The sequence below is a fragment of the Hyaena hyaena genome, unplaced genomic scaffold (genome assembly GCF_003009895.1).
Source record: "Hyaena hyaena isolate Hyena2069 unplaced genomic scaffold, ASM300989v1 scaffold_479, whole genome shotgun sequence".
Classification (NCBI taxonomy): Eukaryota; Metazoa; Chordata; class Mammalia; order Carnivora; family Hyaenidae; genus Hyaena; species Hyaena hyaena.
In genome coordinates this window covers 164,533-191,265 of record NW_024081107.1, presented here as the reverse complement: position 1 = coordinate 191,265, position 26,733 = coordinate 164,533, and the positions used below count along the sequence as shown (strand labels likewise).

Below are 26,733 nucleotides of genomic sequence, written 5' to 3'. Positions count from 1 at the left end.
GGGCCCGACGTGGGGCTCGAACCCACGAACCGCGAGATCATGACCTATGCGAAAGTCAGACGCTTAACCGACTAAGCCACCCAGGCGCCCCGATTTTATTCATTTTTTAAAATGTTTATTTTGGGGGGGAGAGAGCGTGAGAGAGCACGAGAGATGACAAGTGAGGAAGGGGCAGGGGGGTGGGGGGAGAGAGAGAGAGAGAGAGAGAGAGAATGAATGAATCCCAAGCAGGCTCCACACTACCAGTGCAGAGCCTGAAGCAAGGCTCGATCTCATGAGATCATGACTTGAGTCGAAATCAAGACTCATGAGCTTAACTGTCTGAGCCACCTAGGCACCCGTAGCATTTAAATTTTAATTCCATTTCCCTTTGTTTATAGCATTGCATAACCAAGACTAATGTTCTTATCACTTTAATTTTAATTTTGGTAGACAAATTGTCTTGTTTTCTATTTTTATGAGGAAATATCTAGGAGATAGCTTAGCAAGAGGGAGGTAGACATATGGCTGTAGAAGAAACAAGAGACAAAACAAAACTACCATTTAATTTGCTATATAACTCCTTGACGTTTTATCTTATGAGATGGCTCTTTTCTATGACCCATACAGAATCAAATCACATAAACACACCCCCATTTGGTCATGAATGTGATGGTTAATGCAGAGCAGGACAAAGCAATCCTCATAAAACTTCTACTGGAATCCCTTCTGGTTTTAAACTTCCAACCAGTCATTTATCATTAGCAAAACTATTTTTTTGTGTACTATAACCAAATATTATGGAACATACAGAAAGTTCTAAGTTATCTAATCTTGTTAACTACTAGTTGAGAGACCTTGAATCCATTTCACCATCTGTAAAATGAGCCCATAAAGTCAGTGGACCCTTCTTTTTAGCATATTTAGATTATTTTACTGTCTTAATTTTCCACTTAGAATTATACATTATTATATAATCTATATCTATATATTTCTAATTCTTAGTAGAAAGGGACAGTATATAAAGATACAAAAAACATCTGGGAGCTTTAAAAATTTGTAAAAGATTTAAATTTTTGGAAAGAGATTTGAGGCATGAAGAGTTGCACAAATTCTAAAGTCTAATAAAAATGTGTGCCATTTGTTAGGAGAGATTTTTAAAAGTCAGATGTTAATTCTGTTCTTAGGGAACTAACAGGTTAGGAAAAATAAAGTACACAAATAAACCCAATAAGATGTAATAATTTCTTGTTCAAACCATCAGTAGAAATTGCATTTGCATTAGACCTTTCAAGGTGGATAGGACTTAGAGGTATGGAAATGAGGGATGGTGATTCTTGAGGAGGCAGAACAGCTGGGTATTGTCTTCATGAAAATCTGATCAACTGTATGACAGCAAATCTCTAATGCCAGCTGACATACATGGTATTTGAAAGTTGTCTGGTTAATTGGTCTGTGGTTAACCAATCTAGATAGCTCAGTTCCCAAAATATATGCTTTTCTGTCTGCATTATAGACTGGCTTACCTCTAAATTAAGGAAGCAGTTGCTATATCTCCTTTTTGTTCATTTAAAATGAACAAATGGAGGGCTCAAAGTCTTTAAGGTAGCTTTGAGAAAACCCCCTTAGAAATCATGTTATATTATAAATGCATAGGCTCCCTTTGTGTAGTGTCTTTAAATAAAACATGTCTTTATGTTTCATTTTCTTCACCAAGACCTCATGACTCTATAAAATGAACTGTAAACTCTATTTCCAGCTTGCAGAAATCCCATGCAAGCTACAAACATGTCGGGGGTTTTATACCTATTCATTCATTGCCAGTTGGTTGACATGCCAAGTGTATGAGCTGACCATAAAAACAAGGTCAATGCTTAAACCCACACCTTTTAAAAATGGAAATTACACATCTGCTACGAAACTGGTAGATTTGTCTTGTCTCAGATTACCCTAGGAATGTCTCCGAGGTTGGGTACTGTGGTTCTGCCATGACACATCTGCTGGTTTCTACCCTATGTCCATATCATGAATGCTACTCTCCAACAGTAGTTTCTAAATAGTGGGGCTGCAGATTCCATAACTACACACAGGGGTCCCAACACCACCACCCCCATCTTCATCCAAAGGAGATTGTTTTCATATGTTTTCCTATATTAGGTATCTTTGTACCGTAGTGTTCAGAGAAACAATTCTGCATAGATAGGTATTTTGGAAATCTTTCCCTTTGCCTCTCACATGTCACCTGCCTCTGGAATATTAATTATATATATTTAAAATAGTCAATACTATCTCTCTCAGAACCAGAACTCAGGTTATAATTTCTGAGTCCAAAAACATACAGAGAACTTAGGAGCACTGTAGGGAGTTAATGAGGCTATCCTGAAATACATGACCCACCCCTGGTCCTCTGTGAAGCAGACTTAATAAACTCTTATTAAAGGAGCCTTACGAAGTTGAGTGTCCTATTCCGGCACATTCAGTAAATATCTATGCAACACTGTGCCTTCACAGACTGTTGGGCCTTCATATGATAATGTGGCACATTGGATAACTCACTGGATTTAGAGGACTTTTCAGCCCTCACTTACTAACTTCACTTCCTTGAACAAGTTCCCTAACATCTCTGAACCTGACGTTTGTTTAAGTTTCATTTATTCATTTTGAAAGAGTCATGCACAAGTGGGGAAGGGGGGCAGAGATAGAGAGAGAGAGAGAGAATCTTAAGCAGGCTCAATGTTGTTAGTGCAGAGGCCAACCCACGGCTCCATCTCATGAACCGTAGGATCATGACCTAAGCCAAAACCAAGAGTCAGACGCTTAACCAACTAGCCATCCAGGCGCCCCTCTGAACCTGTTTTTGATTTATAAAATGAATATAGTAATAAACAAAAAGCATTTGCAGAAGAGGTTTCTAAATTTAGGGTGTTACATAAATACCAGATGATGTTATCATCATTCTCACTTTCAGAAGAATTTATAAGAAACACAGACTTAAACCTATCAATGTTGGTAAATTTGACATCTTAAAAAGCTGATCTTAGAGAAAGAGAACAGATGGGTAGTTGCCATAAGGTGGAGGGATCCGGAGAGTGGGTAAAAGTGGTCAAAAGGTACAAACTTTGAGTTGTAAGATAAATAAGTCTTAAGGATTAACATATAGCATGGTAACTATAGTTAACAATATTTTACCATATATTTAAAAATCACTGAGGGTAGAGTAGATCTTATAAGAACTTTAACTGTGGTAATGGATGTTAACTGAACTTATTGTGATAATCATTTCATAATATATATGCACATCAAATCATTATGTTGTACACTTGAAACTTACACAATGTGATATGTTAATTGTATCTCAATAAAACTGAAAACTTTTGGCTCTTAAGTAAAATTATATGCATCTTTGTTGTTACTTTAGAGCAGTTATAGTGATGAAAATATGTTTCTTTAGTGTCTGATTTTCACTATGAACATGGGGCTTGTAGTAAATATGAATTAGGAACGTGGGTGAAAATCATCTACTTTGGGAGATTTAAAGTCAACGTAAGAAACAATTTAAGGGAAGAGACACCGAGTTGATCTTCTACCAGTAGTGAATTATCTAATTTGTAATATGCTGAAATGTATTTTTGATATTATGTACTTTTTCAGTAAACAAAATTTAGCATTAAGGCCTATTCATATATTTAAATCTCAGTATTGAAAAATGGGAATTTCTGATCAGTAAAAAAGTTACCTTGATATGAAGCTTATAAGTGACTCTGTGTTTTATTTTATTTCAGATTAAGTCTCTCAGCAAAAATCTGTGAGAAAACAGTCCTGAAGCGAGTTTTGAAGGAGTTATGGAAGATAGTTCTTAACAAAATAGAAAAACAAATTGTTCTCCCTCCTCTGACAGATCAAACAGTAAGTCTTTAATAACCAAAATTTGATTATACTTTTTTAAATTATTAAAGTACACTTGACATACAGTGGTAAATTTGCTTTAGGTGTGCAACACTGATTTGACAATTCTGTATTTAATGCTCACTACCATAAATGTAGTCACCATCTGCTACTGTACAAGACTATTAAAATATTATTGATTATATTCTCTCTGTTGTACTTCTCATCTCCATGATTTATTTCATAAGTAGAATTTTGTACCTCTTCATCTCTTCATCTTTGTTGCTCATTCTCCCACACACCACCCCTCTGGCAAACACCACTTTGTATTTATGAGTCTATTTCTGTTTTTGGTTTGTTTGTTTGATTTGCTTTTTAGAGTCCACATATAAGTCAAGTCATATGGTATTTGTCTTTCTCTTTCTGACTTATTTCACTTGGCCTAATATTCACAAGCTCTGTCCATGTTGTCACAAATAGCAAGATCTCATTCTTTTTATGGTTGAGTGATCAATTGTGTGTATGTATGTATATATACATATATACACACATCATTCATGGGGCAGGCCAAAAAACAAATTCTCTCCCTCCCTCTCTCTCTCTCTCTCTCATACACACACACACACTCCTTCTTTGTCCATTCATTAGTTGATAGATACTTGGGCTGCTTCTTCACCTTAGCTATTGTAAATAATACTGCAATAAATAAAGAGTACATATATCCCTTTGAATTAGTACTTTCATTTTCCTTGAGTAAATATTCAGCAGTAAAATTACTGAATCATATAGTATATATGTTTTTAATTTTTTGAGGAACGTCTATACTGTTTTTCACAGTGGTTCCACCAATTTACATTCCCACCAAGGAAAATCATGTACATGTGGGTTCCCTTTTCTCCACATTCTCACCAAAACTTGTTAGATCCTGTCTTTTTGATTCTAGCCAGTGTGACTAGTGTGAGGTGATATTTCATTATGGTCTCAATTTGAATTTTGTTTTTGATTAATGATATTGAGCATCTTTTCATCTGTCTGTTGGTCATCTATATGTCTTCTTTGGAAAATGTCGACCATTTTTTAATCAGATTATGTGGGAAGTTTTCTGTTGTTGTTTGGAGGTTTTTTTGGTGTTGAGTTGTAGAAGTTCTTTATATGTTTTGGATATAAACCCCTTATCAGATATGTCATTTGCAAATAGCTTCTCCCATTCAGTATGTTGCCTTTGCATTTTGTTGATTGCATTGCTTTGCAAAAGCTTTTTAATATAGTATAGTTCCAGGAGTTTATTTTGTTTTGTTTCCCTTGCCTGAAGAGACAGATCCATAAATATGTCTCAAAGGACAATGCCCAAGAGACTACTGCCTATGTTTTCTTTTAGGAATTTTATGAGTTTAGGTCTCACATTGATGTCTTTAATCCATTTTGAGTTTATTTTTGTGTATGCTCTAAGAAAGTGATCCAGTTTCATTTCATAATCCAGGGATTACATTGAATCTATAGGTTTCCTTCGGTAGTATGGACATTCTGTCTATACATGAGCATGATGTATTTTTTCGTTTGTTTGTGTCATCTTCAGAAAAAAAAGTCTTTCATCTCCTTGGTTAAATTTATTCCTAGGTATCCTATTCCTTCAGTACAATTCTAAATCAAATTATTTACTCTCTCTCTCTCTCTCTCTCTCTCTCTATATATATATATATATATATACACACACAAAATATACAGATTTCTGTATATTAGTTTCATATCCTATATCTTTACTGAATTCGTTTATCAGTTCTAGGTTTTTGGTGGCATCCTTAGGCTTTATATACATAGTATCATATCATTTGCAATTGATGACAGTTTTACTTCTTCCTCACCAATTTGGATGTCTTTTCTTTCTTTTTCTTCTCTGATTGTGAAGCCAGGTCTTCCGGTATTGTGCTGAATAAAAGTGGTCAGAGAAGACATTCTTGTTCTTGTTCCTAAGCTTAGAGGAAAAGCTTTTATTTTTTCCCCATTGAGGATAATGTTAGCTATGGGCTTTAACATATACATTCTTTTATGTTGTATTTTCTCAGATGTGTTTTCTACATCTTTTGAGATGATCACATGGTTTCTAGATTTCTTCCTGTTAATTTAATTAGTCGATTGGCTTGCAAATATTGAACACTTCTTTGCATCTCTGGAATAAATCCCACTTGATTATGGTGATTTTTTAATGTATTGTTGAATTCAGTTTGCTAATGTTTAGTTGAGGATTTTTTAAAATGTTTATTTGAGAGAGAGAGAGAGAGGGTGCAAGTGGGGAGGGGCAGTGCCTGCTGTGAAGCTCGATTTCACCGAGATCATGACCTGAGCTGAAATTGAGAGTCAAATGCTTAACCAACTGAACCACACAGGCACCTCTAATTTAGGATTTTTGTATGCATGTTCATCAGAGATATTAACCTGTAGTTGCTTTTTGCAGTGCCTTTATCTGGTTTTGGAATTAGTGTAATGCTGGCCTCAAAGAATGAATTTCTAATTTTTCCTACCTGTCTTATTTTTTGGAATACTTTGAGAAGAATAGATACTACCTCTTCTTTAAATGTCTGTTGAATTCATCTGTGAAGACATCTGGTCCTGGACTTTTGAATGATGGGAGCTTCTTGATCACCACTTCAATTTCATTACTAGTACATGATCTGTTCAAATTTTCTATTTCTTCCTGATTGAATGTTGGAAGATTGGATGTGTCTACGAATTTATCCATGTCTTCTAGGTTGTTCAATTTGTGGGCATATAGTTTTTCTCAGTAATCCTTTGTATTTCTGTAGTGTCTGTTGTTTCCCCTTCTTCATTTCTAATTTTATTTGAATACTTTTTTCCTTGATGAATCTGGCTAAAGGTTTGTCAGTTTTGTGGGGCACCTGGGTGGCTCAGTTGGTTAAGCATCCAACTTTGACTTCAGCTCTGGTCATGATCACTTTTTGTGAGTTTGAGTCCCAGGTTGGGCTTTGTACTGACAGCTCAGAGCCTCAAGCCTGCTTTGGATTCTGTGTCTCCTTCTCTCTTTATCCCTCCCCTACTTGTACTTGTCTGTCTCTCTCTCTTTCTCTCAAAAGTAACATTTTCAAAAATTGATGGCTTGGGGCACCTGGGTGGCTCAGTGGGTTAAGCGTCCAACTACGGCTCAGGTCATTATCTCGCGGTTAGTGGGTTCCAGCTCTACATTGGGCTCTGTGCTGACAGCTAGCTCAGAGCCTGGAGACTGTTTCTGATTCTGTGTCTCCCTCTCTCTCTGACCCTCCCCTGCTCATGCTGTCTGTCTGTCTCTCAGAAATGAATAAAACATTAAAACAAAATTTTTAAAAAATCGAAGGCTTATCTATTTTATTTTTTAAAAGAAATAGCTTTTGGCTTTGGTGATTATTTTTTAGTTTCTATTTCATTTATTTCTACTCTGATACTTACTATTTCAATCCTACTGACTTTGGGCTTTGTTCTTTATTGTGGTTTATTGAGGTGTAACATTAGATCATTTTGTTGAGATTATCCTTGTTTCTTGATGTAGGTTTTATTGCTATAAATTTAGAACTGCTTTTGTTGAGTCTCAAAGATTTGGGGGTGATGTTATTTCCATTTGTTTCCATGGATTTTTCTTTTCTTTCTTCTTTGATTGTTAAGTAATATGTTGTTTAGCCTTCATGGCTTTTTTTTTTTTTCATTTGTAAATATTTCTAGTTTCATACTACTGTGGTTTGCAAAGATGCTTCATAATGATATCAATCTTACATTTGTTGAGACTTGTTTTGTGGCCTAATGTGATCTATCTGTTCTGGCGAATATTCCATGTGCGCTTGGGAAAAAAGTGGGTATTCTGCTGTTTTGAGATGGAATGTTTTGTATATATCTGTTAAATCCATCTAGTCTACTGAGTCCTTCCAAACTACTGTTTCCATTTGACTTTGTGTATTTTTATCTATTGATTTAAGTGGGATGTTAAAGTCCCCTATCATTATCTTATTATTGTTAATTTATTTCTTTATGTTAATGTTTGCTTTATGTATTTAATATGCTTATATGCTGGATGCATGGATATTTCCAAGTGTTATATCCTCTTGTTGGATTGACCCCTCTATCATTATGTAATGCCCTTATTTGAATCTTCTTCAGTCTTTGTTTAAAAGTACATCCAATCTTATTTAAGTATTGCTACTTTAGCTTTCTTTTTGCTGCTATTTGCATAGAGTATCTTTTTTCATCCCCCACCCCTTTTAGTCTATCTGTGTCTTTAGGTATGAAGTTGCAGGCAGCATATAGATGGGTCTTTTTCATATTTTAATCCATTTGAGTCATCCTCTATCATTTGATTGCAGCATTTAGTCCATTTACATTTAAAGTAATTATTGATAGGTATGTCCTTACTGCCCTTTTGTTGTTTTCTGTTTGTTTTTGTATTTCTTCTTTGTTCCTTTTTCTTTTCGTCTCTTATGGTTCAGTGGCTTTCTTCAGTGATATGCTTGAATTTCTTTGTAGTTTTTGTATATCCTGTAATGGATTTTTTGTTTTGTTTTTGTTTTTGTTTTGTGGTTACCATTGGGTTCATATATAATATCCTCTATATATGTAGCAATATATATATATTAATTTATATATAAATTTATAGTCACTTAAGTTTGAACACATTCTTTTTTTTTTAATTTTTTAAATGTTTTATTATTTCTGAGAGAGGGAGAGAGACAGCATGAGCAGGGGAGGGTCAGAGAGAAAGAGGGGGATACAGAATCTGAAACAGGCTCCAGGCTCTGAGCTGGTTGTCAGCACAGAGCCCGACGTGGGGCTCAAACCCACGAACCATGAGATCATGACCTGAGCCGAAGTCGGACGCTTAACCGACTGGACCACCCAGGCCCCCCAGTCTGAACACATTCTAAAAGCACTAAATTTTTATTCCCACTTCCACATTTTTGTCATATTTTAAATATTTTTATTTTGTGTATGCCTTGACCAATTTCTGTCAATATAATTGATTTTATATTTTTGTGTTTTAACTTCCGTACTGGTTTTATAGGTCACTAATCTGTTACCTTTACTATGTGTTTGCTTTTACCTGTGCAGTTTTTTCCTTTCATAGTTTTCTTTAGTTATCTTCCTTTTCTTTCCACTTAAATAATTCCCTTCAACATTTCTTCTAAGGCTGTTTTTGTGGTAATAAATTCCTTTAACTTTTGTTTGCAGGGAACCATCTCTCCTTCCATTTTAAATGATAGCCTTATCAAGCAGAATATTTTTCATTGAAGGTTTGTTACTTTTCAGCATGCTGGCCTGAAGTTTCTGCTGACAGCCTTATAGTGCTTCCCTTTAAATGTACCTGTTTTCTCCTGATGCCTTTAAGATTCTCTCTGTGTCTTAATTAATATGTGTCCTGGTGTGAACTTCCTTGGTTTCATTTTGTTAGGTAGGAGTGCTCTGTGCTTCCTCAAGCTGGTGTCTGTTTTCTTCCCCAGATTTGAAAGTTTTCAGCCTCTTTCTCTTTCTCTCTCCTCTTTCTGGGGTTTCTAAAATTCAATTGTTGTTACTCTTGGTGATGTTATAGAGATCCCTAACCTATTATCAGTTTTTGCTTTTTGCTGTTCAGCTTGGTTGCTTTCTATGACTCTGTCTTCTGGATTGCTAATCCATTCTTCTAGTTTATTTTTCATTTCACTTAATGTATTCTTCAGCTATCATTGGTTCTTTTTTATATTTTCTATCTCCTTGTAGAAGTCCTCACTGAGTTCATCTACTCTTTTCTCAAATCTGGTGAGAATCTTTATGACCAGATTGGTCATATGACATGTGATTGGTAAATAGGGGAATGATGTCAGTATAATCTGGAAGTTAAGTGGCTCATATATAAATTTTCCTAAAACCCGTAGTTTTTCTATCCAAAAGGGTGAAGCTTACATGTCTCTCACAAATGGCAGGCTACCCTCCCCCTGTGGTAAGAGCTCCACTTGCATGGGTACTGTCTCAGCCCACATTGTACTGTATTGTTTTGTTGTTTGTTTGGGTTATTTATTATTTTGCATTTTTAATGCCCTTTGTGGCAGCCACCAGCCTCACTGAGCTCCCTGTGAATGATACCAGCTACCTCTCAGAGTAGAACTTAATGTTTTTGATAGTTGGTAATAAAATTGCATGAGCTTTGTGCTGCCCATTGCTATTTTCCCCATGAGCCCTACTATTTCTAGTGCACAATTTTGTAGAATTAGGTTTTTCAAAAATATATACATCATGCTATAGCAGAAACTATATATGACATTTCATTTTTCTAAAAAGTCTCCCCTAGGAAAGCTTACTATCACATCAATTTTCTTTAGCATTGAGATCTCAGAGTATAAAGCAGTATCTCATTCATTCATTCAGTGTGTGTTCTTTGAGCTTCTGGTATGTTCTCAGCCCTGTGGTGGGGATAAAAATATTAGACATGGTTGCTGTTCTCATCAATTTTGTAGTCCTTAATTTCTAAATAAAGTCACAGAATCCACTACAAAATGAAGAAGAGTATTCCAGAATAGTTGACTTTATTTCCTGTACTATCCTAACAGCCATGCCTGTAGTTTTTCAACCTGGTAGTGCTGTGGGTGGTTCATTTCTGTGTTTTTCAAACTCTTCCCAGGACCTTGGAGTCCAGTAACTTGGAAGATCCTCTGGCTGAGGGAGGAGCAAAGAGGCAGGTCTCTGATAGGCTGGACTGGATGGCATTGGAGGAGCTGCAGCTTCATCTTCCTCAGCTCTGTATCTTGAAAGTTTGCATAGATCTATTTGGTGGCCACGTGGAGTGAGGGAGCTGCCTCTTATAAAAAAAATGTTAAACATCATGATTTATTCCATTATGTTAAGTAAAAATGGCTACGTTAATAGGAACCCATGCAGTAACTCAGACTTCAAACTTTCAGGAGTGGGATGCCTATGAGGACAATTATATCTCTTTGACCCAATTTGTAAAATAAACCAATTAAGTATGTATGCATAAATGTCACAAATATAATAAGGGAAATAAAACAAATTGTCTATTGACCACCTTTCTACTGGGTACTGAAGATCTTAAGAGTAAGTATTCTCTCTCCTTTTCTATGTGTGTCTCTAGGGACCGCAGATGATTTTCATTGCAGCTAAGGATCTTGGACAATTATCCAAACTGAAGGTAATGAATCTCTGTGCTGATTGGAGGGGGCAGAGGCTGGAATGTGTGGCTATTCTGTATTTAATCATATTGTATGTCATATATGCCTTAAGTTATGGCATGAAATCTTTTCTCAGAGCCCAAATTGTCAGGAATTGAGATGTCCTAAGTGCAGAGTGTGATCATCCTTGACCACTGCATATATTCAGTGAGTCACTCGTGAAGCATATAGCGATGTAATTGGAACTTTGAAAAATTGCAACATGTTTCTAGTGCTGCAAAGGGATTTAAGAGTTCTATATTTACTTCTGTTTGCAGAATCTGTCTGTAGTTTTATACAGGTGCCCACTCATATTGTGATGTAGGTGCTGTGCACATTGAGATGGTGAATAAATGGAAACATTTATCTATTAAAAAAATATATATATAGGGGCACCTGGGTGGCTCAGTCAATTAAGTGTCTCTCATGTTTTGTGAGTTTTGAGAGCCCTCATCGGGCTCTGTGCTGACAGCTCAGAGCCTGGAGCCTGCTTCAGATCCTATGTCTCTCTCTCAAAAGTAAATAACCATTTTTTTAAAATTAAAAAAAAAGAATAAAGGAATTATTGGTTGTCTGTGAAAAGTAATGAGCTAATACAATTCAGCAAGAAACTATCTTCCTACTAGTAACAATATACAGCATGGCAGGACTAAGATGTATGGTCTGTACTCTCCCAATCTGCTTTAAGGATGAATCATGCCAGGGCACTTGAGGAACTCAATCAGGTAAGTGAACCATTCTTGATTTTGGCTCAGGTTATGATCCCAAGGTTGTGGAATCAAGCCCTGCCTTGGGCTTGGTGCTGAGCTTGGAGCCTGCTTAAAATTCTCTGTCCTTCTTGTGCTCTCTCTCAACACAAAAAACAAAAACAAAGGATCAAAATTTAGGGACTGAATTGTATGGTTTTCTTTTTTCCCTCATATATTTCCAATAGTTTTCAGCATTACTGTTTTTGGGGTAAATTAGATAGCATATTTTGTTTCATATACCAATCAGGCTTTGTATAAATAAAGGCAAAATTGAGTGTTTCATAGAAATCCATTAAAGTCTAGAGAAATCTTAAAGACAAGAAAGCTAGTGTGGGAAAATGAAACTCATCAAAGCAGCTATTGAACTTGTCAATATATTCAAGCACATTATAGATGAGGACTTGCTGACTAAATAACCCTACCCTTTATTATTGCTGAAATTCACAGGACTATACATTTGTGCAGGGAACTTCAAGTTCTGTCCTTCAATGATAGGAACTTTGCTGGTGAAAATATATATTGTGCTTCTATGACTGACTTTTTTTTTGTTTTTTACTTAGAATAATGTCCTCCAAGTTCTTCCATTTTGTTGTATATGGGTAGATTTTCTTCTTTTTAGGGGCCAAATAAGATTCTATTGTATGTAGATACCATGCTTTATTTATCCAGTCATCCATTGATGGATGACATATAGGCAAACATTGTGCTTATTGTAGAAATACATGATGTTTTAATTCCGTTTCTGTCTCTATAATATAATGTGTATCATGGGGATGTGTTCTAGACACAGACCTTCTTGGTTCAAATTCTACTTCAGTTGCTTTCAACTGTGTGACATTGCCCAAAGTATCTTACCTTTTTAATCTTCAGATATGGCATTTATAAAGTCCAAAAAAAAAATGTGAACACTTTGTTTATAGGATTATTGTGAGGATAAAGTAGATAATCCATACACTATCTTTGGATGGTTATTGCAAAGACTATGCCACCTCCCACTCACAGAAGCTGCCAGCTCAGTTAGGTGTCCCTGGGATTGTTTTGTGTATATAACACAGGGGAAGGATAAGCCATGTGACTGCCCAATTACTTACTTTGATAAAAGAGGTGTCCTATAATTTCCATACCCTACAGTTTCCACTTACTCAGAAAGTATTATTAAAAGCTAATAATCCATTTAAAAGACCTCATTGTCACCTCCAGTTGCTTCTCACAGGTATTCAGTTACGTTGATGGTCTGGAGGAAAGGTAAAACATAGAAGTTACTACCACACAAATCTTGATCCCTTCCTTTATCCCCCCCTCCCCTTATTTTCTTCCTAGTATTTCTATTCCCTTCTCTGAAAACTAGGTTTATACAGGGTTGAAATCTCTTATATAAAACGATGAAGGTGAAACAGCATAGTATCTGATTACAAAAGAAATGGTCCTGGCCATGCTGCTAGTATCTGTGTGATATCAGAAAACAGTCTGTCTCCCACAGCTACTGTTTCCTGAGTTAGAAGTTCTATTGGCCAGAACTGTTTTCAGTTCCAAGTAATAGAAAGCCAGACTAACAGAAACAAGGGAGGAATTTATTGCTACATGAAATTTTATAATTCTAGATAACTCTGCTTTCCATCACTGCTTGATTAGGAACTCAAAGAAACAGAACCCAGTTAGTATCTCTAAACTCTGTTCTTTCCTTTTTGATATATATCCATAACAAACCTACCTTCCTATTTGTAAGATGGTTTCCTAGTCTCTATAACATCATTCAGACTTGAAATCTTGCAGTAAAGAACACCCAATTTGATGTGGGAAATTCCAGCAAACCCCACCAGCACATCATGGGCTCATAGTGTTATCACCACTCTGAAGCCCACCACTGTGACATAGGCCATTTGGCTTAACTCCCATACCAACCCCTGAGCTGGGTGTTTAGTCAGTCAGCTCTGTTCAAATCTTATGAACCTTTAGTGGACTAGAGACAGTTCCCCCAGAGGGCACCTGTTAGGAGGATAAAATCATAGTTCACAATAAAACATAACACTTAATTCCCTCTGCAACTTCTAAACTTCTTCAAGAATATAATAAACTAAAAACAAATTACTGATTAGATGTCCTAAAAGGGTTTTATCATCAGCACTGAAATAATCCAAAGGACTAAAAATAGAATCTTGTATCCATTGGCGATAGTTTATATTAATAGATTAGTTCTAAATTATATTTTTCCATTACTGGCCATTGATTTTTTAATTTTTAAATTAATTATTAGTCTACTTGGTCATTACTATTTGAATTATACAAGAATAAGGCCTTTACAATATTATGTAAAATTAAAACTTTGACCAGAATAAAGAACTTCAAATTTTACAAATCATTTCCCCTTATTTTACTAAAATGTCATTTCCATTTGCTTTTCATCTTAAACAATGGGCCTTTACATTTTTCACATATTAGTTTGAAAGCATATTTGGATAAATTCAGAAGTCCTATATGGAAATATTAAAAAATAACTGGGGCGCCTGGGGCTCTCACTTAATTAAGCATCCAACTTTGAGTCAGGCCCTGCTTAGGGCTCTGTACTAACAGCTTAGAGCCTGGAACCTCCTTCAGATTCTGTGTCTCTCTCTCTCCCTACCCCTCTGTCTCTCTGTCTCAAAAATAAATTAATTAATAAACATTAAAAAAATTAATCTTGATTAAAAAAACAACTTATTTTAAAGAACACAGGGTCAAGGAAAATAAAACAAGGAGTGAAACTGTTTTTGCTGCATTTGGCTGTGATTTAGGATTAATCTATTGAAGAAGTATTTATTCAGTTACTTAACATATTCTTTATGACTTTCTGCTCTGGAGCTTCATAATGTATGTATATTATGTATGCCCAACTTATTACTGTTTAATGGGATCAGATTTATTCAGCATTTTTTTACATATTTATTTTTGAGAGAGATAGAAGCAGACAGAGACCTGAACGAGGTCAGCACAGAGCCCAACATGGGGCTTGAACTCACAAACCCTGAGATCATGACCTGAGCCAAAGTTGGACACTTAACTGACTGAACCACTCAGGTTGGCAAAGTTTTTTTAAATAAATTTTCATGGAGAGGTGATGCAATATTAAAACCAATTAATACATCAGAGACTATAAGTTTACTGCAAGCAAGCAGTAACTCCTTGGTCAATAACTCATTGCCAGCCTCTTTCAGAGACTCCTTTATTTGAATGAACTATTTTTAAATCCCAGAAAATTATTTCCTGAAAAATTTACATTTTTTCTATAATATAGAAAGAGTTGAAGCCAGAGATTTAATATGAAATTTTTATTTTTTTAAATTTTTTGTTAGTTTATTAGCAAAGCAAAATGACACACATGACACAGCCTTCTTTCAACTTGATATGCTGGATGGACATGCTTATGTCATTAAGCAATGCAATAAAAAGGAAAGGAATATCAATTTTTGCAGATGAAGAAGAAAAAAATTGGTTGGCATATCGGTCTGGAAGTATTTATATTTACTTACCTTAATGTATTTCCCCCTATAATTTAGTAAACATTTCCCATTACTCTTTGAATCTCAATGGATAGTTAATAATCCTTTTTTTTTAAATATTAAACTCAAACTCATATATTTGAGTTTAAAACCTTGTATCAGAGAAAGATGTAGAGAGATGCAGAATTGTATATGATGGGTCCATGAAGCATTATATCATTTTTTCAAAACCATCCAAAAGAAGAGGATTTCATTCAAGCGTACCTACAAGATATGCTGAAAGAAGTACAATTCAGTTACCAAAAATATATTGAATGCCTAATAGGTTACAATTGCCAAGATAGGCTCTGAAAGACTATAGGCTTAAGACATAGATCAAGATTCTCTTCAGGAAGTCATGGTATCTACCAAATAAGAGAATAAGAAAAGGGCTACAATTGGATGAGTCACTGGGCATGATTGCACAATTTGCGCACTACACAAAAGTGCCTATCTGAGGGAGCAAATGACTCCTGTAATAGAGCCCATGCTCCACTTGCCAAGCTGTATGTGTTGATGTAGAGCTGTGCCCTGCAGAAAAAGAGGCACCTGTTATTACTGACAAAAGACACTGACTGATCCATTAGTCAAGCCATTCATTCTCAGAGCTATGTCCACCACATGGACTTTGCTTTAATTCACATAAAGGCACCTATGTAAGTTAGAATTTAATCTCCAGGAGGAAGAAAGTCTTCCTTTTACTGAACAGCATATCACAATCACTAGGACAGCACCGGCATACGGTAAACACTCAATAAATATCTGTTGAATGTTGCTGACTAGAATAGTGGCACCTCTGGGAAGACTATCAATTTGGGGAGTGAGGGATTTTTTTAAATGTTTTTTTTTAGATTTCTATTTGTTTTATTATTGTCTTCAACTTCCTACCATCATTTCCCTAAAAACTTTGAATGATGGGCTGAGATAGTCCATAGTGAATACGTGAGAAACATCCATTGTAAGTATGGAAATCAGGTCGAAAATATTGAAAAATATTTTAAATTATTGAAGATATGCAGAGCCAAATTCACTTAACACTTGGGGGCTTTGCTTACTATGACTAAGCATGAAGGGGATGCAAGAAAGAGACTAAATTGGGGCCATTATATTTAAAGTAGACTTTAACAGTAGTGATTGAAAGAAGTCAAAATTACCTACTAAATCCCTGTCATGACTGATCTTTCTCAGTGTGACAGAACATTGAAAAAGTTTTAACACATATTTCCAGGTGTCTTTTTTTCCTATCATTAACATGGAAGTGAAAAGTAAAGCCACATATGGATCAAAGTTCAGTATTTCTTTATTTTTTGAAGAATGGATATTTTTTTTTGGATATGACAATAATCATCTAAAATGTGTCCATGTGGTGATTATGCAGATTTTGTTTGAAAATAGCTGTTAAATGAATGAACTGGTTCATTTAGAAGTTAACTGTTATCCTGTTTTCTAGGAGCACATGATTCGGGAGGATGCCAAGGGTCTGACACCAAGACAGTGTGCTGTGATGGAGGTGGTCCTGGCTACCATCAAGGTAAGGTTACAGTACTCCTGAATTCTGCATCCAGAGTCCTCAGTTTACCCTCAGAGAAAGTTTCCCCACATTGATATCTATAGTACTGTTATAGATCCATCCAGACAGAAGGTAGTTGTGTCAGATTGAGCGCATACAGTCTCCATAGTATCCACCTTACTCTTCCCTTATACTTGCTTCCTCTGTTTCTAGAAAACATGTGTGAAACTTATGCTGTAACATATGTTTTCAAAGAAAGACCTATACTCTGCCCCCAAAGTTCAATTAAGTAGATGCTTCAGGAGGTTTGGGGCTAACAGAATTTCTTTTTATGTTTTGTACGCTTGTTGAAATGGCTTTTAAAAGATCAATCTTCTCCTTTATTTTAGTGAGTGCAATAATTTAATTTTCTGCTGAAAACCCAAAGGCATTGTGTTGTGTGCATCAATTTTTCATAGCCAAAGGTTGACCAAAAGTTATTGTGGTGTGGGCTAAATATGGACAGACCTCAAAATATAACTTAGAAGCTCTTTGTTTCCATATAATTACTTTTCTATTTATATACATATATTTCATATTTATGTACATGCATTTTATATTTACATGTGAAAGCTTATCAAAGAGTGAAAAATTAATTTATTGTCTAAATTTAAACCATGTCCATTGTCTCCATGCTTCACTAAAGGAAGCATCTATTATCCAGGATGTGTGACCAGTGTCGCAAAAACTGCTAGTTGCAATGAGCCCTTTTCAGAGCACAGAATTGTCTCACAGGATAGAAACAGACATTACAGTGGAATTCATTAAAACAGACTTGTGCAACAATTGGGTACCTACACAAAACTGTTTAACTCACAACTTTTGTTTTGCGGTTTCAGCATTTAATAAGAGGCCATCTTTTCCTGCTTCAGTGTCAAAAACTGCAAAATGAAAGTTGTGAGGTAAGAATTTAGTGACACCTTGTAGAAACTGGAGAGTGTCAGTTTAGGCAGTGAGACTACAACAATGGAGTTTCTAAAGTTACAGCTATAGAGTTATCTGCAAGTATGGAAATTTTGCATGGTCATTTTGAGGGAAAAATGGAAAACATGAAAAACAGAGAAAACAGCAAAAATCAACTCTTTTTAAAAATTATTTTCAGAGCACCTGGGTGACTCAATCGATTGAGTGTCTTATTTTGGCTCAGGTCATGACCTCGAACTTCCTCAGTTCAAGCCCCACATTGGGCTCACTGCTGTCAGTGCAGAGCCAGCTTCAGATCCTCTGTCTCTCTGCCCCTTCCCAACTGGCGCTTTCTCAAAAATACATAAAAGAAACATTTAAAAAAATAAAATTTTCAAAAAATGAGTAAGAAATGACTGACCTTTGGAGTTATAGCAGAACTAATGGCTACAAATTAGGAAATGCTAGTAGAAAAAATAAGAACTTAGAAGTGCACCGTGAACAGGGGAAGAAAAGTAAGATTTTTAGAAACCCAATTCAGCCCTTCATGGATTTTATTAAGTCACTGCAGGACTTTAAGAGAGGAAGGAAAATATGTTGTTTGAAAAGAGACTGGCATTCAGACCTAGCTCCTGTCCCTAACACCAATATTTCTACCTGCGGGCTTAGTTATGCCCAAAGTCTGGGACATTCCTTATCTCCAACCAAGTTCCCTTGTTGTACATCTTGACAGCTCAAGTACCCCTATCTTCCTGTCAAAGTCATCTGGGCTGATCTCTTAATTCGGTCTCAGACGCTTCCACTAGCTGGTGTCCAAGATCCAGTAAATGGGTCCATGTCATTATCTTGTTCCTCCAGGACTCAGGTCTGACTCTGGTCCTCCTGAACCTCAGAGCCTGAGGTCGGGTCTCTATGCAACACCTGCTGGGCCTATTAGGAGACTCTCTTGCCCCTGTAGTCTACCCATATGCCAAGGCATGCACCTGGGCCTTCATTTCTATGGCTCTATAGTCAGTTTGCCAAAGCCGGGACTCTCGTTATTTTGTCTGATTCTGAGATTTTTCCTAACTCATTATCCCTCCAAGCACTAATTCTCTTCTGACTACAAAGGAATTCAGGAAAAAGAGGAATCCTACTTAAAAGAATTGTAGCTCTGACAGCTAGCAACTAAAGGTCAGCTTGGAGCCCAGCAGAGGGAACCCTGTAAAGCTAGTAGAGACCTCATGAGAAAGATGTTCTTTTGCAGAAGGACCAGATGCTACCCAGGCTAACTCACAAAGGCTGCCAAAGACATGAGCCTGGTTCTTCTTTAGCTCAGTTTATGCAAGTAATCTGGAAATAAAAAATGAAGAAGGAGAATGCTATGGAGTTTGTAGGTTATAGACTGAAATAGTGTTTTACACTCCTTCAAATACCTTCCATGTCTGTACATCTCCTCTCCTGATCCTTATAAACATCTGGCTGTTAATTATGTCAGGAGTGACCATTCCCATTTTATACATTAAACAACGGAGGCTGAGCGGGTTTAAGTTACCATCACAGACCAGAGAGCTGCTAATAATTGGCAGAGCTGAGAAAGGGCTCCAACCTCTAAAATCAGTGTCCTTGCTTCTATGTCACATTATTTCCTGCTAACAGAGTGGTGGTAAGATGTCACAGGCCAAAATGGATACTATTTCTTCAGAAAGATCAGTTATTTCTAGATTAAAATACCAGACTTCAATTATTTTTATTTTCTAGAGATGATGTAACATCTCTCAACCTCTAAAAATATAAAGTCTCTTAAATACTAAAATTTTGTGACACCTGGGTGGCTCAGTCAGTTAAGCGTCTGGCTTCATCTCGGGTGATGATCTCTCTTATTTGTGAGTTTGAGCCCTGTGTCAGGCTCTGTGCTGACAGCTCAGAGCCTGGAGCCTGCCTCTGATTCTGTGTCTCCTTCTCTGTCTCTCTCTCTGCCTTTCCCTTGCTTGTGCTCTGCGTCTCTCTCAAGAAATAATGGACATCAAAAAATATAAATACTAAAAATTTAATTGGACTATTTTGTCATGCCAGCCACAGGTTTCAGTTATGAATCAAAAGGAGAGAATATAGCACAAGAACCAGAAATTACAATGATCTGCTGCAGCTAGCACAAGTGGGCTTTGAGACCTTTCATTCATTTACCTGCCAACATGCAACCAAATCAAAAGTATTTGAAACTAAATGTACATACAGTGACAGCGATGAGGTAGATAGCCAGAAATTTAGACCAATAGGGAAACCCTAGTTCGAAGGGGTCCTAGTTTAGCTTTTGAGTCTCAGACCCATATATCAGGAAGACTCAGGATTGCTATGAGATTTTGTGAAATGTGGTTTTCTTTCAAAAAAAAAAAAAGCAGATCTTTTCCTCAACAACACGTACTCTTGACCTGAGCATGAATCCCAAGAACTTAAGGAAATTCCCGTCTGGAGCAAACCTCAGATTATTTTCAGATAAAGTCTGAAAATTGAAAAACCCAAGGAAAAAAAGCTGGCTGGTTTTATTTTTGTCCAGCCTTCCAAATTGCCCTGGAATGACTTGTTCTTTGCACCCAAACATGAGGCTCTACAGTATATGTTGCAGATATATGACATCATGTAGCTACAATATAGAGATTTCCCTAAAAACAATAACCATATGAATGAGAGCCTTCTAGAAATCTGGAACTTTTGGTATAAAGGAGAGAATTTGGACCAAATATGAATATCTATTCAAATATAGCTTTGGAATTTACTTATTACGTATTTAATCCTATATAACACCGTTTCTGAAATTTTGGATTTCAGACAAATAGAAAGACAAATGATGTTCTGTCTCTGAGGCTGTTACCCTGACTGAGGTCCTATGTTATCCATTATTCATGAGGCAATTTTGGTGGCTGCTTCTCAGCATCTTTTTTATCATTATAAGCATAGTTTTTGCATTATTTAAAATTCAGCTGCTCATGAGAACAAAATAACTTACCTAGTTTGACATACTGCAATTCAAAAATTATTACTTGAGAGCTTACTTGTATGTAGAAAATATGGTAAGCAAGGAGAGGAGGTGGCTAAAGAGAGGAGAGATCTTGCTCTAGACTTATGAAGACCAACCTCTAAAATAAGAGGTGTGGACAAAGTGCTGGGGAGTGCAGAGAGAGTAATATATTCTCTGGGAGTGTCTAGGGAAAAGCTTCATGGAGAGAGAAGCTTTGGGGTTGAGAAGCTGAAATAGAGAAAAGCAAGGGAGAACGTCACTGTAGGCTTAGAGAAAATCTTGAATGTGAGAAGAGGTGGGTCCATCTGCAACATTCTAATAGTCCAGTGTAGAGGAACAGATCATGACTGGTTGAGTATTGTAGGGGAAAAAAGAAAAGGAACATTGGATGGGAGCAAAATGCTGACACTTCTACCAAGGTAAATGGGAAAGAGTAGCATATTCTGATCTGATGTAGAAAAGAGGACTCCAATTGTGGTAGAAAGTAATTGCTAAAATATCTGTCGAACAATTCTTTAAAAAAAGAAATAAACCTTAGTCATTAAAGGCAGATTATATCTGAGTTTGCAGAATGAATTGTCTGCATGGATTTTCTAAAAATATGTGATGATGGCAAATTGTTATCAAAACAGTGTATGAAACCAGGAAGAAAATTCTTCCTGCCAACTTGTAAAGAAACATTAGCATGTTCCCATCAGTCAGTAAAAATAGATTGTAAAAAATCTTCAAATTACATGACAAATTTAAAGAATTAGAGGAATTTAGAAGTTTTACAGGGTTTATGAAAGGAATGACTTGTTAAACAGGCAGACAGTATTTATCCTAATTTTCAATTTGGTGGTACTATTTGTTTCTCAAAAATTACAACCAGGTCTAAAGTACTTTAAGTTTTGCAGCTTTATGAAGAATATTATCAACAGAACAAAAATCTCTGATTTTTCTTTAAGATAATGACACACACAGCTCTTTCAACCTCCATTCAGATGGAATAATAGTGTTTCTCCCCACCCACCCTCCTATTATGAATCTCGTGTATTACTGTATTGGGGGGAAGCCTTTGCAAATATCAGAATATGGATGTAAATACAAATGTAAATAAAATATTTGGAACCACCTAATGAATTATATCACTGACAATGATCAGAGTATCAGGACAATAAGATAATTAAGAAAGAAAAATACCACAGCGTGTAAATCACTGTCCACTCCGATGGGGATAACAGGGCTGAAGAAATTATTGTCAGCAAATTAAATGAGTTATCACATGGAAAACAATTAAAACAGTTCCTGCTGTCTATAAATGTGACTATCAGATCACCTGAAAACTAGTTTATTTGGGATGAGCCTCTTTCTACTGTTTAACGCAAGAGCGCACATATTCTACTACAATTGTGGGATTTTTTTCCTCCCTTAGTAAGCCTTTCATTCTCTCTCAATGAAGCTAACTATTAAATCTGATTCTCTGCTCCAAGCAATAGTCCAAGTCCTTATGGTTTTGCCCTCTGACCTTTTGGGTTTGTGTGCTCAGCATCTTTTCTCTCTAAGGGCACAAACCCTTAGACTCTTGAATGTTCCCTGAGACTTACTTCCCTCTGGGAAGCAGTGCTGCTTGTTGTTTTCTTTTCAAGTACATTAAAAATTAACTAATAATACATGTTAACTTCTAAGTAAACAGTGTAAGATGTGTAACAGGTGATACAAATGCCACTTGAGGGGCACAGATAAAAAGTGAGAAGAGGGAACCACCAGTGTAAGCTCAGAAGATCAGGAAAAGCTGGAGGAGGATCATGAAAGACACATGGGAGTCCACAGGCTGGATAGGAAATACAGTAGTTTTCCCTGGAGAAAGATTCATGACTTGAACATAATTAGGGGAAAGGGAACTTCATCATGGAAAGGCACAAGACCAGAGGACTGGCTGTCTGTGACTGACCTACTCTATGGGACTGGTCTGGATATTACTAGAGGTTTGGATTAGTGAAGTTACATAAAATGAGGTTTCAGGAAATGTTTGGATTGAAAGAACAGAGATCCTTTTGCACCTTTGGTGTATTCAATAAAAGAGGAGCCATTGATGATTTCATAACTACATGGCATACTAAATGTGGCATTTTAGCAATGGAAGACTTACAGAAAGGTGCAAAATGCATGGAATGGTTCAAGGTTTAGTCGCAGAGGTCAGTTACACTTATTTAATGCATAAGATGATGAGGGCGATCAATGGGTAGTGGCCTTAGGAGTAGAAGTGAAAGAAAGATATGAATGACACCAGAAGGGGAAGCTCATTGGAACTTGGCAACTCAAATTGAGGCAAGGGTGAGGTGACTCAGAGGTTTCTGCCCAGAGGATGACAAAGCATGGTTCCACTGAAAAAAATAACAAATTAGGCAGGATGGCTGTTTTTCTACTGCCACATGGAAGTTAAATATGGTAGCAGGAGAATAGACCCAAATATCTAGTAAGTGGTGGCAAGAGGGCTGATGCTTAGGAAATTCTGCCAATTAAGCATGTCTTCTTCTACGTAGAAAGAACTCCACAGTTCACAAATGTCGGAGGCTGCCTCCGACAGGTCCAGGGGTCCCTGAAGGATGGACGGTGTCAGCAAGGGAGGGAGTGAGAGCCCCGAGATCCTTTCTGATCACCAGGCAGGCATCTCTGTCCTGTCGGTTTTGGTGTCTTTATTTATAGGTCAAATGTTAACATGGCATCAGGAAATGGAATTTTTACAATGGATAGCTCTTTGTGAGAAGAGGTTTTTGGAAAATGTACAGAAACAGGTTTTACAGAAGTATTCTTGCAGAACTGCCCCAATTATAGTGAGGTTGAGTAACTAAGAAGATGACAGGGTGTTCACAGATTTTAATAACGCTAAGAGTAAGTCATAGGTTTGTAGATACCCTTATCCAACCTTATCACAGCTGCCAGGGTAAGGGAAGGTGTTTGTGGAATGTAGGCCTTAGGGAAGGGGCTGCTATTCACCATCAGTTAACAAAGGTGTTTGTACTAACTTATCTTCTGCCCTTATCTGTTCCTTCTCTCTAAGTTAGGCTCTTTGTCTCCGGGCAAGACTTGATTTTCCTGTTATATTCTTAATGGCACCAGAGAGTCAACCATACCTTGAAAGAGTTTAGCTCATTTCCAATACATAGAATAGTCTCTTCGAGGGCATTTACCTTTGTGTCTAGTTTTATGATTTCTTTAAAAGCTAGGGCATAAGAGACATTTTTGGTTAGCTGATTTACATGTTGAGCTGTATAAATATCCTGGACTAATGCAACGGTAGAAAAAGAATTGTACATGTAAAAGTCAATCTTTTATGAGTAAGGGTCATTAGCCTGTTCATAGCTCAAGGGAAAGTATGGAGGGAAACAGGACCTTCTGGAGACACGATGTCTGTTCCCATAATCAAAAGAAGTTCCCACAATAAATTCCTTCACAAGGTGCAATCATCATACCAAGGTCAGAATAAAGGGACAAGTCACTCCCGACATTGATCAACAAGGTACCTTAGGGGTCAGTGCTCAAGCAGAAATAATTGAGTGGGGGTGGATATCAGTCGTCATCTGATTAGCAAGAGACTGTGCAAACTTGCTTTAACCTCACCAGGAGTTTTCTCGACTAGTGGGCTCAGAATGGCTCCCAACACACAAAGCTCTTGGAGATTGAGAAATTCATCTCATCCCTACAATACGTACATGTATCCCATCCATGTCAGGAAGGGTGTACGTTTCTGCTCCCAATTGGACAAACGAATGAGCTGAAACTCTGAGGTCACATAATCTATGCACAGAATACACTGCAAAGAGGAAAAATGATGACTTTACATTTTCTCACACATTTTTAAGTAAAAAACAGAGTCAAAGAGGTGGAAAAGATTCTAAAATCTCAGAATTGGAAACAGAATCCAACATCCCCTTTCCTGCTCATATAGACATACATCATATACAATGTTGTTGGCCTGTCGTCAAATGGCCACCATTCAATGGCCGGTGATGGGACCTCACTAACTCACAGATAGCAGCCTCAATTTTTAAGATGTACTTATTATTAAAAAGGTTATCTAATATCAAACTAATAATTGCCTGGTACTTTTAGCTCTGCATTGGTCCTCCTGTCCTTAATTCTACTTCCTTTTCCATATGATAGCCTCTCATACATTGAAGGAAACTAACATGTCTCCCCAATTTACCTGCAGCCATTTATTGAATGACATGCCTTCTGGACCTTACAAAATTCTGGCAATCTCCCTTTGGATGCCCTCTACTTTTTCATATGTCTTATAAATGATGAAGTCTAGGAATAAATTTATCATGACCCTAATATTTCAAATATGTTGTAATAGAGAATTCTATTGCTCTATCATACCTTTTATCTTGGTTGGTCTGTCTGTATTAATGCATGATCAGAATTCATTAACTTTGATACCTGCCCCACCACTTATTCAATCATGTTAAACCTGAGACAAAACAGAGCTTTTTGGCTTTTAAAATTTTACTGATATTAAAGCTGGGTCACCCCATTCTGTACTTTGCAGTAAACTTTTTATCATAAATATAGGTCTTTTCCTTTATTCTATTTTTTTCATGTCATCCTGTAAATTTTGACCCACGATTCCAGGCTGCCAAGACCTTTCTGAAACCAATCCTGTCATTCGAAGCAATAATGTCAAGCTTTGGCTCAACCGTAGTTTTAAGAACATGCTTTCTACTTTTGTCCAAGTCCATGGTGAAAATATCAGCCAGGACAGGGCCAAGGGTAGAGAGAAGGACATCCAGCTGACATCCTTATGCTTCACAGCTGTGAAGAGCAATCTTGTCCTTAGCTCTCTGATTAAAAATCCTTTTCTTGAATGAGGAGAAAATAGCCTATCCCAACTTACTATACCAATTATTTTCTGTGAATTTCTATTATTCTAAGTAAACATCTGAAAAGATTAAACTGGAGGTTCTTTGTTTACACTGCTGGTTGCAGAGGAACAACATGAAACCGAGTCCCAATTTTTCCTTTGTTTGGAGCCAGTGGAGAAAAATTCACTTTTTACATGCATAAGGGAAGCATCTAGCAGGCTTTCAAACCCCATACACACAAATTCTCCTCTAGCATCTAATTCTCCCCCCCCCCCGCCCCCGGCTAAATTCTTACTATAATGAAGGGAGGTCAACTGAGCCGCACTGAGCAGTGGATACTGGGGTTTGTTTAATAGCTAAGATGTTCGCTCCCACACATCAGCCTCACTTTTATATACAAGCCTCAGCAAAACACCATCTCCACTGTTCCTGCTTCTCAGGAGCTCTCACAGAGTCAAAACTGAATGTGAAATCTCCGAATGCCAAGGTGTATGCAATAATTGCAGCCCCCTTTCTTATTACCTGTGCCAGTGAGATAAACAGACCCGTGTTCTCAGGAGCAGTCGCACGGGTTCTGAGCACTCTGTGAAAGGCTTCTATAAAGTAGTATTTTCATTGAGTCTGTATTTGCATAACCATAGAAATCATTTCCTCTGCTCTCTGAGTTAGGAGCCTGTGGCATGTGTTATTTATCTGCATTCACTGAATGGAAACAACTTGTTTTTTCTCCTAAAATTGCTACCTTCTGTCCAGGGTTTGTCTGCAACATCTCCTATTATACAGTGCACTCAAAAGACAAAAGCATCATTTCTGCCCTTATACATCTTGTACTATTTCCTTACAATCCTGCTAGAGCCTTTAGAAGAATGATTTATAACATCCTATTGCTACAAAGGAGGAAGCCAAGTAAGTCTAGTATAATAATCAAAAACTCTCGGGGACCCTTAGGCTTTATGCAGGAACAAACTCATTCCTTGTTTGTTTCCCCTTCATGGTTAGTTCCCCATGTCCCAGAGGCCTACAAAATAATGTCTTAATGGTAAAAACATGTCTTCCTGTATAAATATGAGGAGGACAAGAACAATTACACAGTAGGGGATCCTAAGTGGCTCAGTTGGTTAAGTGTCCAACTC

At 36.9% G+C, this 26,733-nt stretch overlaps 1 protein-coding gene across 2 annotated transcripts in view; it reads left to right on the top strand.

The window, feature by feature from the left end:
* The window catches only part of UNC13C (unc-13 homolog C), a 564,606-nt gene that overhangs the window by 476,896 nt on the left and 60,977 nt on the right, over positions 1-26,733 (top strand). For both annotated transcript variants that reach the window (XM_039254229.1, XM_039254228.1), the window contains 3 exons: positions 3,762-3,885; positions 10,964-11,020; positions 16,754-16,834. In XM_039254229.1, the coding sequence (XP_039110160.1) occupies positions 3,762-3,885; positions 10,964-11,020; positions 16,754-16,834 (262 nt within the window). The remainder of the gene's footprint in view (positions 1-3,761; positions 3,886-10,963; positions 11,021-16,753; positions 16,835-26,733) is intronic.